Source organism: Saccostrea cucullata, unplaced genomic scaffold (assembly GCF_032062105.1).
Source record: "Saccostrea cucullata isolate Sc308-1 unplaced genomic scaffold, CSIRO_AGI_Scuc_v1 ctg16, whole genome shotgun sequence".
Classification (NCBI taxonomy): domain Eukaryota; kingdom Metazoa; phylum Mollusca; class Bivalvia; order Ostreida; family Ostreidae; genus Saccostrea; species Saccostrea cuccullata.
Genome location: NW_026933130.1, coordinates 19,038 through 34,003, shown reverse-complemented (window position 1 = coordinate 34,003; position 14,966 = coordinate 19,038). Strand labels below are relative to the sequence as shown.

Here is a 14,966-nt window from a genome sequence, read left to right as displayed (position 1 = left end):
TTGTTGCTAAAGAAAACTGAATTTTACCTGTACGTTTTTCTGCTTGGGAAGCGCAGTAAATACTCAGGACAGCAATGATGTCATCATCACTTGTTTGTCCAAAAATATCGTTAGGCCAATTACACCTGAAATCAATGTTAATAAAGTGTGTTTAAAATCATGCAAAATACTGTACATGACTAAAAGACCAACTAGAATTCTTTGAGACCTATCAACACGGAAGATTATCAAATATTTAGATTTTGCCCTTGGAGCTGCGGACACTTGAAAGTCTTATGAAACTCTTTGTCCTTACATCACCTTAACAATTCGACCATGACCTTTTTCCTTCTTATTCACAAAATCAATAGATTTTTTCCAAATAGCTGCTTTTGACAAGGTATTGGTATCTCGAGTAAGAAAACTGATTTTCCCGAAAAATACTGCATGCAAAAAATACAAAAGAATTTAATATTATAGAGCTCTCATAATACCTAAATGACCTCAACAGTTGGACAGCTTTCACAAACTGGTGCCCATTGATGTACTCCAGTAAACTGGTGACCGCCTCAGCCTTGGTGAGGATTTTACTTGAGTCTGTGTTGATTGGGGATACCTGACCATTCTCCATTTCTTGAAGAGCTTGTGAGACCTCAGCCCGCACTGATGACACTTGTAGAGACATGTCTGCAATCTGAAAAGGTTACATGTTTGTTAACAAGTCTACACAAGTGTGTAACCAGTTTTGTTACAACCTGATACAAGTACTGTACATGTTTCTGCCAGATGTCAAGTGATCTAACAATGAAGGTGGCATAATACAATTCAACTACATTAAAATAATTTATACACAGAAATTTATTAGTGCAAAAGGGGACAAATTGACATCCTACCTGTGGTGATGAAGTAACAGATCGGAAGGTGTCCATCAACTTGACATAGTTCTCAAACAAGGACACAAGCTGGAAGATTACACGATACAGCTTGGTACACAGCTCTAGTTTCTAAAATTGAAATACGCATACACATAAAGTCATATCAATCCCTAGAGAAATGAGAAACAATAATACTTTACTGACATTAGTAATACATTGTACTTAAGCTGCTACACTGATGGGTACGCTCTTGTTATACATACCTGGTCAGTACTACAGACAGCTGTTCCCTGACCTCCCTCCCCCAGGGACTCTTGTTTTATTGAGGACTTGATCACTTCCAGACTCTATAATGAAAATAAAGGGCAATTAAAGAAGTAATATAATTTTTTTCTTCTTTCAAAGTTTTACTGATTGTCTCCAAAAAGTTAATTTTCTGGGATCAGTTTACTTAAAAAGAAATGCCTGATATTTGCATACATGCCAACTTTCCCGATTTAGGCGGGATTCTCCCGATTTTACCCTTTCATCCCGCCTTCCTGATCGGGAGAGAAAAATTGACCTAATTTCCAGATATGTAAAAATTCACCCAAAATTTCCGATTTTATAAGTTTCCCTATACCGCTGAATTTTGTCAATTGGGATAACAATATCAGACTTGTTTATTCAATGCACACAGATAAGTTTCATTGTTTATTTAGGTGTTAACATGGTTAATTAGCCACAGAAAATCACTTCACGCTTGAACGCACGGAGTCGTCCAGGTGCAGGTAGCTTATAGCATGGGGCAATTAATTAAGGGATTATCTTTTCAGTTTTAAGGGGTATGCAAGGTGAAACACATAGATTAAGGGGATAATTGTTTGTCATTTTATTGAAAACATAAATTAAATACAACTAAATAATAACCAAACCATAAAATCGGAATCCAAGGAGATCGTTATTTGAAAACGAAAGTAGAAAACTACAAAGCATAGCTGCTGACTTTATCTACCTATAATGAAAAAATATTGTAAAGTTTGCCAGTTAAAATAATATGAAAAAAATCCTGATGAAACAATAAAGTCTATATGTCAATTAGAATTTTTTTTCCCTCCCTTCTCCCAAAAGTAATTATAGTATATTTTATGCATATGTGACTAAGAAATACCCATAGTACCATCAAGCCTGCCAAAGTTCAAGACTGTAAAAAAATAAAATTTTTTTGGGATAGGTGGTATCTTTATGTTAGAAAATTGATGATTTAATTCTTCAAACCTGATGATTTATTTCTTTGAATAAAAAATATATGCATTGCAATTTCTCAAAATTTCTTTAAATTTAATATATCTGATTAGAATTTCTAATCAATTAAAATATAAAAATCTCATAAATGTTCCCAGAAACAGTACTTTACAGTATCAAAAGTTATACAATTTTCAATTTTTCACCAAATTATGTGTCCTAGCTGGTAAAAAAAGTTTACCTATGTAATTAACTATCCCTTCTTTAGTGAGAGAGGCACCTATTTGAGCAAAAATATTTCCATTTTGGAAAGAAAAACCTTATTTGTGTGTTATTTTTATCCTTTAGTAGTATTGATAAGTGATATTAATTATATTATAAATTTAAAAAAAGGATCATGTCATAATCATTTAATTTCACGACAAAATGTCGCGAATTTAAAGCTATGAAAAATGTCGTCACGCGCAAAATCCCCCATGGGAATTTTCAAAAGTTGGCATGTATGTATTCCATGGTTAGGAAAAAGGTAAATCTACATGTATTAACTGTATTGTAATACATGTAGTGAGATAGTTTAGGGACCTCCGTACCTGCTCTGCCAGATCCTTCCTCATGCAGTAAGTTTCATAATAGTCCTGGATCTCCAGTACACTGAACTTGTGCTTCTCAACAGTTCTACTGCCTGTCAACTAAATCATAAACTCTTGTATTAGTTTTTTTTTTTTGTTTCTGTTTATTTTGGAATTTTTTTTTATTGTCCAAAGTAATATTTACAGAAAGTCAGTTTTGTACTATATTTGTTGTTTAAGATTTCAAATGTATAAGAACTCCTCATTGTACATTTACCTGTTAATGTTTACTTACTGTGTCAGAGTCGACATAGAAGAAAGGACACTCCATATGAAGGAAAATCAGGTCCATTATCTGTCTTAATGTTGGTTAAAGAAATTATTTATGTACAGATAAATAAATACTGTATTACTATATACTGTAAATCAAATATTTTCAAGGGGTCAAGGCAAGGTTAAGTAAAATGAATTCTTCAAGGGACTTTGATTTCCAAGTTAATAGAGAAACAAACTGAAGTATGACATTTTAGTGCTTCATGGAGGATATGAACTTGTGGTTCTTTTTCATAAAATTTGATATTTGGATATTTATCAAAGTATATGTTCTATTATGCTGAATGCTAGACAAGGATATTGAACTGTGTTGCCATGTGCTTCAGAGATTCTGTCTTTGAGATGTAGTAACACGCCTCCTTTGTCATAGCGTCCAGGCGTCTTCTTAGTTCCTGTAATTTTGAAACTTGATTTAAATTATCCATTTACATTCCAATAAAATTGTGTGTTCTTTATGAAACAAATAAAAGAATTATTACATTACAATCCAATGATTATGATAAACTGATGTCCTACCCTGTAAAGTCTAGGGAAGATCTGTGATGTCTTGACCGTGAGAACGGCTGAGGATTCTGACATCACCTTGGCAATGTGAGCCTTCCACACGTCCTCTACCTCATCGTTCTGTAACCTCATAAAAACAAAGGTCTCCTTGGCCTGGTTAAAGCTGGGGGAGGCTGAGTTTGAGCTTATGTCCACCATATCAATGTCACTCCCACTCTCTTCACTATGGAGGCTGTGTCTGTAAAATAAAGACACCAGCTCTTGCTTAAACTGTACACACACTTGTCTTTTATATAAAAGTACACACACATTTAAAAAAGAAAATCTGTTTAACATTATGATATTATAAAACGACTGTTGTTATCAAGTCCAGGGTGAGGCACAACAATGGTGGTCCCTCCAGGTAAATCAGAGGACGGTCCATCCTCCTCATTTGTTTCTGACTTTCAAAAAAAAATTCATAAACATCAGACTAATTTTTTATCATGCTGAACAAATTCTTTTTCTCCCCTCATTTTTTTGGAAATTTCAAAATAATGTTGTTACAACCGACTGCAATCTAAGGGATATAACTCTTATGTGACCAAGTGAAATAATGATGGAACTGGAGGTTTCTAGATTTATTCACCTAACATATAAGGTGATTCTTGTGCTAGGTGTTGTCGGAATGCAGGAATCACCGCATCTGCAGTAATTTGAATTTAGATTTGGCTCACTTATACTGTAAACCAACTTTTATTCGCGTGCGAGAAATTTTCGCGAGGTTCGCGAGAGCCTCGTCATCGCGAATATTTCTCGCCGCGAACCGGTCTTAATAGTATACAGTGGCGCCTCCCTTTGGTTCCCAGGTAAATTGTCATAAGAAGCGTCGGATATCTGAATTCTATTGATTTCTCTTCCAGGTATACTGTATTTGTATTGTAACTCTTATATATAAAGAAAGATAAATGCTATCATAAAAAAATAATTTATTTTTTTAAACAATATATCTTTACATCTTTTAGGCTACTAATTTTTTTTGCCGGTGGTGTAAACATGGTTGTAGCTGGAGAGCAGAATGACAAACATTGGATATACCGCTGCTTATGGGCATATTTTTAATTACCCAGCTTAGTTTTTACTCTCTACTTTCTATAAATTGATGAACATAGCCAAGCGAATTGTCTCATTTGCAGCTTTGATTACACCCAAGTGAGCTGTCAGTATCGAGTCTAATTTTAATTTGAACACTCATCCACGCTGAATCGGACATAATAAATTCACGCAGTAATCATCCCAAGCGAAATCATTGATTGTCTAAAATTATTCAAATTTGATTGAATGTTTTAGTTTTTTTTTCGATGATAACTGCCACCAATCTACAGATGAAAATTACAATACCGATTTGTGTGTGCACATGCGAGTTTAATATGAAATAATGAAAAATATTTAAAACCAGCTCTGTACTAAAAGTATAAATATCTGCAGTTTTCTGTTACCAACACAGTTAATTGTTTATTTTCATTTGTGTATCGATCTCTCGTGTATTATGACCATATCCACTTAGCACGCTTAATCTGTGGACTAATCATCGTAACATTCATAACAGGTCACAGGTGATCGTCTTGTGTTTTGATAACAATTATCACTCAGTTCAGGCGTGAATGTTGACAAGAATGGAAGTACAAATTAAAAATTAAAAATTTACCGTCCGGATAAATGAACCAATTTATAACGTAAAAATACATTTTGTAGTAAAAAAGAGCCGTCCGGATACGGAACGCGCATCTGCAAAATTACGTAATTTGAATTTAGATTTATTTGTCTACTAAAAACAGATGCAAAAAGGCTTGGTCACTTATATTACAAAAGAATTACAAAAGAATTAATCTGATTTGATGGTTCAGTATGAAAATAGACAATGAAAATTCTTAACCAATAGTAAATCAAAGAAAATGTTCACCAACTCAATCCACCTGCACACACAAACTAGCCTAACTTTTACTCTCAAAGACCTTGTTAAATTATTTAGAAACGTGTAGTAAAGATGCAAAATTTCAATAAATATATTTTAATATATATAAATCCGCCCACACTTACATCAGACATTATCACCTCTTTGAGACTGATGCTATCACTAGGTGACACCGCTTTCTCTGAGGTTGAGGAGAGGCTACCCAACAGTTTAAGATCAGGCACACTGCCATAGCCTCTAGTAGGCCTGTTGTCTCTCTCTGATGATGTTATAGCATATGGCTTGATGGTATCCAAGGAAGAATAATAATCGGGGTCCTACATGTATATAAACAATGTGTCAAAATTTTAGCAGTTTTACTTTTTCTGATTTCAGTCATCTTAAGCTTATTTCTTTCATCAGCTTATAAGCTACTTTCATGTATATAGAAACAATGCTTAAAAATTTTGCGAAAAGTATATATAGTAAGGTTTTACTGTATATCGATATCCTTAATACATGTATATGCATGATTTCAAAGTTACCAAATCAATCTCCAACTGTAATTCATCATGTTATCAAAAGTATTAAATTATTGAAGACAAAATGAAAACGAACCGAATCCTCCTCATTAAGGAAGTCGAATCCTTTAATGGTCATGTTGATGTCATTCACATTTGGTTCATTCATAATGTCACCTGAAAATGGAAAAAAAAACACCTCATTATCTGAAATATTCCACCAATACATGTATCTTTTCCTATTATTTACCCCCAAAATTAAAACACATGATATCCTTTTATTCTACTTACTGGATCCACCATCCGCTGTGGACGTTTCTTCTCCACTGGAGGCTACACTCTGTTGGTGATCTAAAGTGTCGCTGGATTGGCTGAATATGACCTAAAATCAACCAATGAAATGATGTTATACCTAACTATCAAATTAACCTTTGCACTTTAAGCAGTTTAATAATTAACATACAATAATTTCTCTCTGTAAAACAAGTTTCATTCTTTTGTCACTTTTATTTTTACTGTAAACCCAATCCAATATAAGGAGTGTGCTAAATTGGTAGAATCTGTGATATTTGTATGAAACAGCTGCATGCATGGTCTGCTCTGAGAAAAAGAATAACTAAAATTCTTCGAAAAGACAGAATAACATATAAACCTTTTCCCGTTTTTCTGTTTAATGACATTTATATCTACACTGATGACCTTTATTACCATAAACCCAGTAGTACTCGATCAGTTCCTTTCCAAACTTACATATACACTTAATTTTATAATTGTTATATGGAATCTGATATAATGAAGCGGACAATACAATAAGCAAACATTTTAAACCAATACTGACATACAAGGAAATATGTGTACATACTGTGTATATATACAAGGAATTATTTAAATCTGCAAGCATGCATCTGACAAGACCCTACAGTTGGCTATTAATGTTGAACATGCTGATACAGAAAGGAAGAGTAGGCTGGTAATTCATTATTTACATAGGACTCTGATTAGAATAATTAATGCAAGACAATTATTTCTCTTTAAAAGTTTAATAAATAAACATTCTGATTCATAATTTGATGTGATAGAACAAAGACCTTTGTAACTGCTGATATTAGAATAAAAATTTACATGCAGTAAGTTAGATTTTTGTATTACCAGCCTTGCTTCCTTGTTTCTGCACCGAGTTCCGACGTTCTCGCTTACCTTGTTAATAACAGTATCCTAAAGTACGCAAGGTTAGTAAACAAATGTCAAATCATTCCTCTAGTAGCACAGAATTAACATTTACAAAATGTATCACTAGAAGTATGTCTATAGTCTCTATACACAATGGTGTAAGGGTGGGGATTTCAAAACATGCAAATTCAAAATAAGTCAAACTCCTGCCCTGAACTTCTCAGAATCATTTCCAAAAGCTGAAGCAAATTTGAATTTAGAAAAAAATCTCTCATACAGAGAAAATGTACAACAGAGTTAACTATGGTATAAAGTGAAATATAGTTCCTCTTTGAAGCATATATCAATATCACACTTTCTAAGCAGCATAGCAAAGTTTATGCTGTGAATACTGCAAGCAGTGTTAGCCATAAAATAGTACCGGTATTACACTTCTGAAGTATGGCAAATCAATCAACCTACTGCTATACAGTTATTTGTTAAATTTCAGATTATAATTATGCTAATCTATATGAAACTTTACTAGACTACTAAAACAGACATTTTAGATGGTGACATTATACTAATACAATAACAAGTCAGGTACATGCCACGTCTCTGTTCTAATGTTAGAATTAGAAGAACTGTACTCACAGAAGGACTCTTGGGAAGACGTTTCTGACCGTAACATGTCAGGAGTTCTGCCAGTCTCTCTCGTACTCGGGGCTACAAAACACACACATAAAAGATTATTAGTAAGTAATTCTTTAATGTAAAAGAGGTGACCTAACAAATCTGACCCTTCACTTGACCTCACAATGAATTCCCCATTTCACTATTACATGTAAGTTCTAATACCTGTGAACTCTGGGGTCTCCTCCAGCAGGATTCTCCGTCCCCTGTACCTTTACGTGTGGGTGAAGTTGGAACTTCCAGAGAGGTGGGCTGTTCAGTCAGTGGACCATGAATACTTGTGTTGACAAAGTTACGACCAACAATGGGCACTGTTCTCATATCAACAGAAAAATCCAATGTCCTTCCTAAAACCAGAAATAAACTGCATGATAAAAATGTTAAATACATGTATCTACAACCTGCAATTTAGTGCCAAGAAAAAAAAAAATTAAAAATTGCATTGCTGTCTGGATATAAAATTGAAGAAGGACCTGGTAACTCCTTTTTGGTCATGAACATCTCTGCCTCAGCAAAAGAAGTATGTGTCACAGGAGGGTTGTAGTCGTGGGTGGTGGTGGTGGTGGCTGATAGAGGGGCCGCCGCCAAGGTAGAGGATCGAGTCACCGCTAACTTCAGGATCTTCAAGGCCTCCTTGTGATGTGAACCCTTTATAAAATCATAGAACTGGTGCATTATGTTCATTTCCACTGTGTTCAACACTTTACAATGCAAGCACAAACAAAACAAACCAAATTTACTTTGAAAATAATCCATTGAATTAAAATCATTAGGAATAGAAGGTCAACAATTTATCAAATCATTGAAGCAAATGAATCCATAGACTTTTATACTACCTTTTAGTTCAGATTTGAAATTTAGAAAAAATGAACATGTTTTTTAAACGAGCTTTGTTTAAGCAAGAGATCTGACCTCGACATGTTTGCTGATGACCTGGATGAGCTCGGAGTTAAGAATGGAGGATGAGGGAGAACTGACATCAATGTAGTGGACCATACAGTGTAAGATCTGGAACACTGAGGACTGGTAGCTGTTAGGGCCCTTCTCCAATACCTAACAACAGAAAGAGAGGATAAAATCTGGCATTTCAAAATCATATTGGGGGAGGGGGTGGAATACTAGTACCATGGTCAGATTACAAGAAATGTCTCAGAAACATTACGTCTCCTATAAAGCAATATTAAAAAAATCAACTTTAAATCAAAATAATCTGTTATGATATTGAGAAAATACGTCAAAATAAGTTTTATACTAGTTATTAGGGGTAATATACTTCTAAATTTCCTACCAAGTTCCATGTCTGTCAAGCAAATGGTTCTTAAGATACTACGTGGACACTATATACCTGTACATTGTACAGTTAAGACCTACCTCCACCAGGAAGCTGATCATACTGAGGCTGGCTGAGGCGTACACATCCAGGACATACTTAATGACACACTTAGTCCACTGGAAGCTGTCCTTACCAAACGTACCACGGCTGTATAGGGACATCACAGTCCCCAGATTGTTAAGTCGGTCAGACTTCTGAGAGCAAATCTGGAAACAAAAATCATTGCTTGATATTTAGGATGTCAATCTGCTATATTCATCTTTTAGTAATTTCAGAATTCTCTACTTTAAGGATCATAATTACATTATAAAAATTTTGAATTGATGGACAGGTTAAATCTGTAGTCATGTTACTAATGGTACATTAAAACTTATCATTATCAATCAATGAAGAGTTTACCTGAACAATATGATCAGCAGCATCTCGGCACTTCTGACTTGGATTTTCATAATTCTGGACAAGAACTGGCAATAATGCTATCACATTTATAGGGAAGCCTGAAATTAGAATGTCATCATTTTTCATACAAAAGCCTGATTTTAATTTACCATATCCTTAATTAAGTTAAATACATGTACTTTCTGAAAAATTATTCTTCTACAGTATTCTTCTACAGAACATTAAATGATAAGTATTTATGTTGCTTTGATGTGCTATAACATACCCAGGTTTTCTGTGGGGTCCACCACAGGGGCATTTATACTGATAGTTAATCTTGACAACAAAGACCACACAGCTTCCATTGTCACTGAGGATGTGAAACCCTTTAAAAGATAACACCTCTATCAACATTTATACAATGAGAACCTTCTATATGGAACATGAAAGTGTTAAAAACAGGCACTAGATAGCATGATTTTTCCAATCAGCTTTGAAATACAGTCAAATCGCAATATCTAAAGGAAGGTGAGACTACTTCAAAAAAATTCCAAAAATTGTTTAAACTCAACATACTGTAGTTATACAATCAGAGAGGAATATACTTCAATATATTGCTGGTACACAGTTTCACAGAATTCACAACATTAGTTCAACTGTACAAAAGATTTCATCAAAATTCTAACCTTGAGCAGTAGGGTTTGGACTCCAAGGAAGTTGGTCCACTTTATTTGCTGCTGGATTTTCTCCAGTCTCTCTCTACAATCTGTCCTCTCTGGCTGAATGTGTTGCAGAATCTACATTACAAAGAACATGTCTCTGTATTAATGTATGCACTGTAGTTTACATGTATGTGATAACCACATGCTCTTTCCAAACAAAGTGATGGAGTACAGTTTTACTGAAATCTAAATAACAACAATAGGCCCAAGGACCTTTGCTACAAATCTGCAACTTTAATTCAAACAAACTTCTACAACCTTTTCATTACAAAGTTACCAATTAATATTGTACATAAAATTGTGTCATTTTACGACAGAACTTACTCTCTCCAAAAGCTGCACAGCCAACAGAAACTCGTACTCAAAATCAGACTCAAGCAAGGACACAGCTATCCAGAACATTTGAGCCATGATGGTCAGTTTGTCCTCTGTTCCACTGGTGTCCGCATTCTTCAGGGATTGGGCGCTACGCGAGCGTGGTATGTTAGACCTCAGTCTGTCAATGTCGGTACTGGCTCGGAACCGCAAGTCAACTAACAAAGGTAATGATAAAGTCAAAAACAATTTGAAAGAGGTAAGCAACAGGAAGATCACTCAGAGTGTTTCAGCAGACGTTTCCAAACAGTGATGTTAAAACACAAGTGAAATTTAGACTTGACTCACAACAGATTTTAAGCACATCAATGAAAGAAAATGGAGTTAAAGAAACAGAGCCACACTTTATTATTAAGAAGTTTCCTCTTTGAAATAATTTTAAGAGATTATTAACACCAGACAGCATTAGAATTGCGGGTTAATCTTTACTAACGGTGAGTAGATCTGTGAGGGGGACCAGTCACAGAGTAACTCGTGCTGCGTGCGTGGTGGGGGATACTAGTAGCCTGTCTGGGGGCCATCAGGGACCCCTTTCTACCCTCAGAGAAATCCTTGGCCAGGTTTGGAGTCGACATAAAGATCTCCCTCATGTAATCCATGGGACGCATCTCAATGTCCAGATTGTCTACGGCAGCTTCCAGTGTCAGAATAATCTCAGTAACGTAACCCTGTAATGCATAAGTAAATCCTGAACTAAAACAAATATGCAGTCTGTTAAAAAAATTTGGTATGATAGAAATTTTGCTAAGCAATTAGAAGAAGGCTATTCCGTAATGTAATCTAAAGAGTGTTTCCTGACCTGCATGTCTTCTCCTTGTTCTGCCACTGTCTCCACCAGACGAGACAAAATGTCTGATAACATCTGAGTGGTGGGTCTTATGTGAAGAGCTCGCAACACCTACAAGATACAAAGTAACATAGTTTTTACGGTAGTAAATCCCATCAGAGCAATATCACTGTAAAAATTAATTGTTCTTTTTGCATTCTTGTTCATTTTACCTGAAAAGACCTTCCAGCATAGTGTCTAGATGAACAGGACAATGCAAGCTGTAGGGCTACATGTGACCACCTCTGTTCTACCAGAGCAATGGGAGACAACTCCTTGAAGCACTTAACCACACACTTCAGGAAGAACTCCAGTTGGTAAGCACTCTGTGTCTTCAGAGTCCGCGGTGTAATATCTTCACAACTCCACAGTGGCCGACCACGTCTGTTTACAAAAGAGTGAACTTCGTTAGTTTTATTTAACGCAAGCAAATAACATTTACCCACATTATCCACAAATTGCTTAATATACATGAACATATATTACCTGCTTTCCATGAAATCTAAGATAGCTTTGACAATATCCTCTACTGTGTCAAATGAATCTGGGTCACTGAGTTGCTCAGCTGCTACAGCAACATCAGGAATCAGTGTCTGGTTGCTGTCCTTGCTCTCTACACTAATGGTGGACCGAGAGATTGGGTCTTCTGTACTGCTCTCTAGAATTATAAAAGCAAAATAATTATTTACCGGTAGAGGGAAATTGTTAACTTATAAATTCACTTAAGATTTTGCATAGGTATGGTCTACAGATTTTACTGAAATGAATCTTTTTTAATTATGTGTTAATTACCCAGAATTCCCGGCCCCTCTCTATCTTCTGCTATAAGTTTGAGAGTGTCTGAGATGTTACTACGGTAACCCAGTAACATCCTGGCAATGTTCTGACCTTCCTGTGCCGAGGCCAACAGAATCAGATTTTCTAAAAGCTTCTTACAATGTTCATAAACCATAGCCCTCATGTGATCGAGGCCTACAAACAAGAAATATATTCTATGTGTAAGAAGCAGCTACTCAACACCTCCTTTGTGAAGTCAAAGAAAAGTGCGTATGTAATTTTGAAATAACATTCGAATCTGGTAGGTTTTTCTCTTTACCTAAGAAGATGACGTGTAACATCAATGGCAGATGAGCGGACCAGTCAATCTCCAGGCCATCTAGCACCAAGTCCGACAGAAACATTACGGCTATGTTGCTCCTGAAATGTCAAAATTTGACATTTACATTACAATTTTTTTGCAAGTAAGCTAAGGGCAAAGGGATTTTTCAATCTATAATGCTGTTTCTCTTTTGTTGTTTAATGGCAAACTCACCTATGGAAACCAGGAGTAGGATGAAGACTCTCAGGAAGAAATTCAGAAAGTGGGGCAAAATATCCTCCATAGGCTGGCATGGGTAGAGGGTAGGGGACAGGGGACTCACTTCTTCTGGTCTCTGGAACCCTAGCAGAGGAGGGACCAGAAAGGTGGATGTCCTCATCTACAGGGGAAACATTCAATTAAATATCAATATCTGGTCCTACCACCAACCACTCATAATTTCTGTAAATGTTAACCTTGGTTCAGAGCACTGTGGTTAAATAACCAGGCACTGATGAGATATGTAAGGACAAAGACATTTACCCAGCCATTTACAATGAGATTTTGGCTACTTCGTTTGATTACCTACGATGTTTACACGCTGTTAAGCAGTGGATAAAGCAGAAATTTTGACCAGAAATGTGATTAAAAAAATATCTTTATGTTAAAGAAAATTCAGAAATTAAAATTAAAAAAAATACCTCCCTCATCTACTTTATTGCCAATAAAATGAAAAATAAATGCCGCCCTCCCGCATCTGTTTTAGAGAAAATAGGCCTGAGAACCAGGGAATTAAATTTAGATAGCCTTAAATAACCAGACACTAGTGATGGGGAATTGGGAAAAAAATCATAATCGATTATCGGTAATAATCGGCTGAGCATAATCGATTATAATCGAAATTTTGAACTTTAATGAAATTAATATAGAACAGTTAAAACTTATTCAGATTTCTGTCAGACTTTTACCAAAAAATCATTTACTTACATAAAAAATTCAAAACTGTTAATTGAAATTTCTTTTTTAAAAAGTGGAAAATAATATTTTGTTTACTTTAAACAATATAGGACTATCGAAACAGAGTGGGAATTAATTTTTTTATAAAATCCATGCAATGGGTATTTTACTGATATTAGTCCCACCTTTCATTTAATACATGTATTTATTTCTTAAAATTAATTTTAATTAGTTAAAATTGCAAGTTTTAAAAGTAGTTATCTAGAAGTAAGACTTATATTTCTGATGATAATTATGTTTAAAGATTGACTAGAACCCAGCCGCCCTCCCGCATCTGGTAGGAACTGATCTTGGGAAGATGAGTTGCTAGAGACACTTCGTAGAGAGGTTGTAGATTCTGTTTGGGGTGTACTGAAATATTGAAAAGACAAAAATGAAACTATCAATGCATAATAAATTAAAAGTTGTGATGGAAATCAAGCAGGGGTTGATTAACTGACCTATCACTTGGTAAGTCTTCGTTAGCACTGTGTCGTTTTGTATGCAGTGTTCCCTTCTCTAGAGGAGCGTCAGGATGAGTCTCTAGTTTCTCGTCATCTGTTGTATTGATGGTGACTGGGTTACGCTTGGTATGAGAGAGTCTGAAGTATGGTGGTGTTTGAGTGCGCTCGATCGTCATGTTGAGTGTCTCCACTGTCTGTAACTCATTCATCAGCTCATCCACCAGACGCTCAGGGCGAGCTCGCCCCAAGTAACTCACAACCCTCTTGGCCTATATTTTGAAATACATAAACATTGTGCATGTCAGAACAATGATAGGATTGGTAGGAACATATCTGAATAACTTTCAGGTAAAAAAGCTTACAAATGGAAGGAGTTCAGCAGCAGCCATGTTTGTTAAGATGACAAGATAATGAATGATGACTCGTAAGTTGTTTGGCCAGCCAATGACCAATGCTGCCCACAGCTCTTCTATCTCTCTATAATGGTCATCTCCAAACTGGCAAAAAAAAATACACAGAAGAAAGAATCAGACACAATCAAATATTTTGTTTAATGATAATGAGGCAAACAACTTCTAAAATATTATACCATATAACTTAAACCAGTATGACTTTTATGCTAGACATAAAATCTAAAATCTTACATAAAGTCAAAGAAACTGTGCAAGGGAAACTAAAATTTTAGAATGGACACTTACCTTGACTGTGATGTAAAACAGATTGTTCAGCACCATTTTTGTGGCTTCTGGTGATCCCCATCCCTCCCCCTTCAGTGGAGGTTTGTATGTCTCCACCTGGTTGTCATGGAGACGAGTCAGGAAGTTAGTGAAAGGGCTGACCTGTGGTAGGGAGGGGTCAACAAGCTCCATGTTATGTAACCATGGTAACAAGTACCTCAACAGAGTTTGTCTGACAGACGGTTTTGCTGTCTGAAATCTGTGAGTTATTTCTAGAAGAAAGAAAAAAAAAGTCTCCATAATTTTTATTCTCATTTCTTCAATAATGGTTAAATAG

The 14,966-nt window shown here is 35.5% G+C and overlaps 1 protein-coding gene across 1 annotated transcript in view; it reads right to left on the bottom strand.

The window, feature by feature from the left end:
* Window positions 1-14,966, bottom strand: part of LOC134237310 (protein furry-like) — a 35,677-nt gene that overhangs the window by 1,680 nt on the left and 19,031 nt on the right. Inside the window, 32 exon segments of the mRNA XM_062719409.1 lie at window positions 28-125; window positions 474-673; window positions 873-983; window positions 1,118-1,201; window positions 2,669-2,767; window positions 2,943-3,008; window positions 3,283-3,372; window positions 3,497-3,744; window positions 3,840-3,927; window positions 5,564-5,755; window positions 6,036-6,115; window positions 6,230-6,320; window positions 7,742-7,813; window positions 7,946-8,127; window positions 8,254-8,428; window positions 8,693-8,833; window positions 9,152-9,319; window positions 9,513-9,610; window positions 9,778-9,877; window positions 10,178-10,288; window positions 10,538-10,746; window positions 11,022-11,256; window positions 11,388-11,486; window positions 11,588-11,798; window positions 11,901-12,072; window positions 12,207-12,386; window positions 12,511-12,611; window positions 12,727-12,892; window positions 13,766-13,860; window positions 13,950-14,221; window positions 14,315-14,449; window positions 14,651-14,901. Coding sequence (XP_062575393.1) covers window positions 28-125; window positions 474-673; window positions 873-983; window positions 1,118-1,201; window positions 2,669-2,767; window positions 2,943-3,008; window positions 3,283-3,372; window positions 3,497-3,744; window positions 3,840-3,927; window positions 5,564-5,755; window positions 6,036-6,115; window positions 6,230-6,320; window positions 7,742-7,813; window positions 7,946-8,127; window positions 8,254-8,428; window positions 8,693-8,833; window positions 9,152-9,319; window positions 9,513-9,610; window positions 9,778-9,877; window positions 10,178-10,288; window positions 10,538-10,746; window positions 11,022-11,256; window positions 11,388-11,486; window positions 11,588-11,798; window positions 11,901-12,072; window positions 12,207-12,386; window positions 12,511-12,611; window positions 12,727-12,892; window positions 13,766-13,860; window positions 13,950-14,221; window positions 14,315-14,449; window positions 14,651-14,901 — 4,620 coding nt within the window.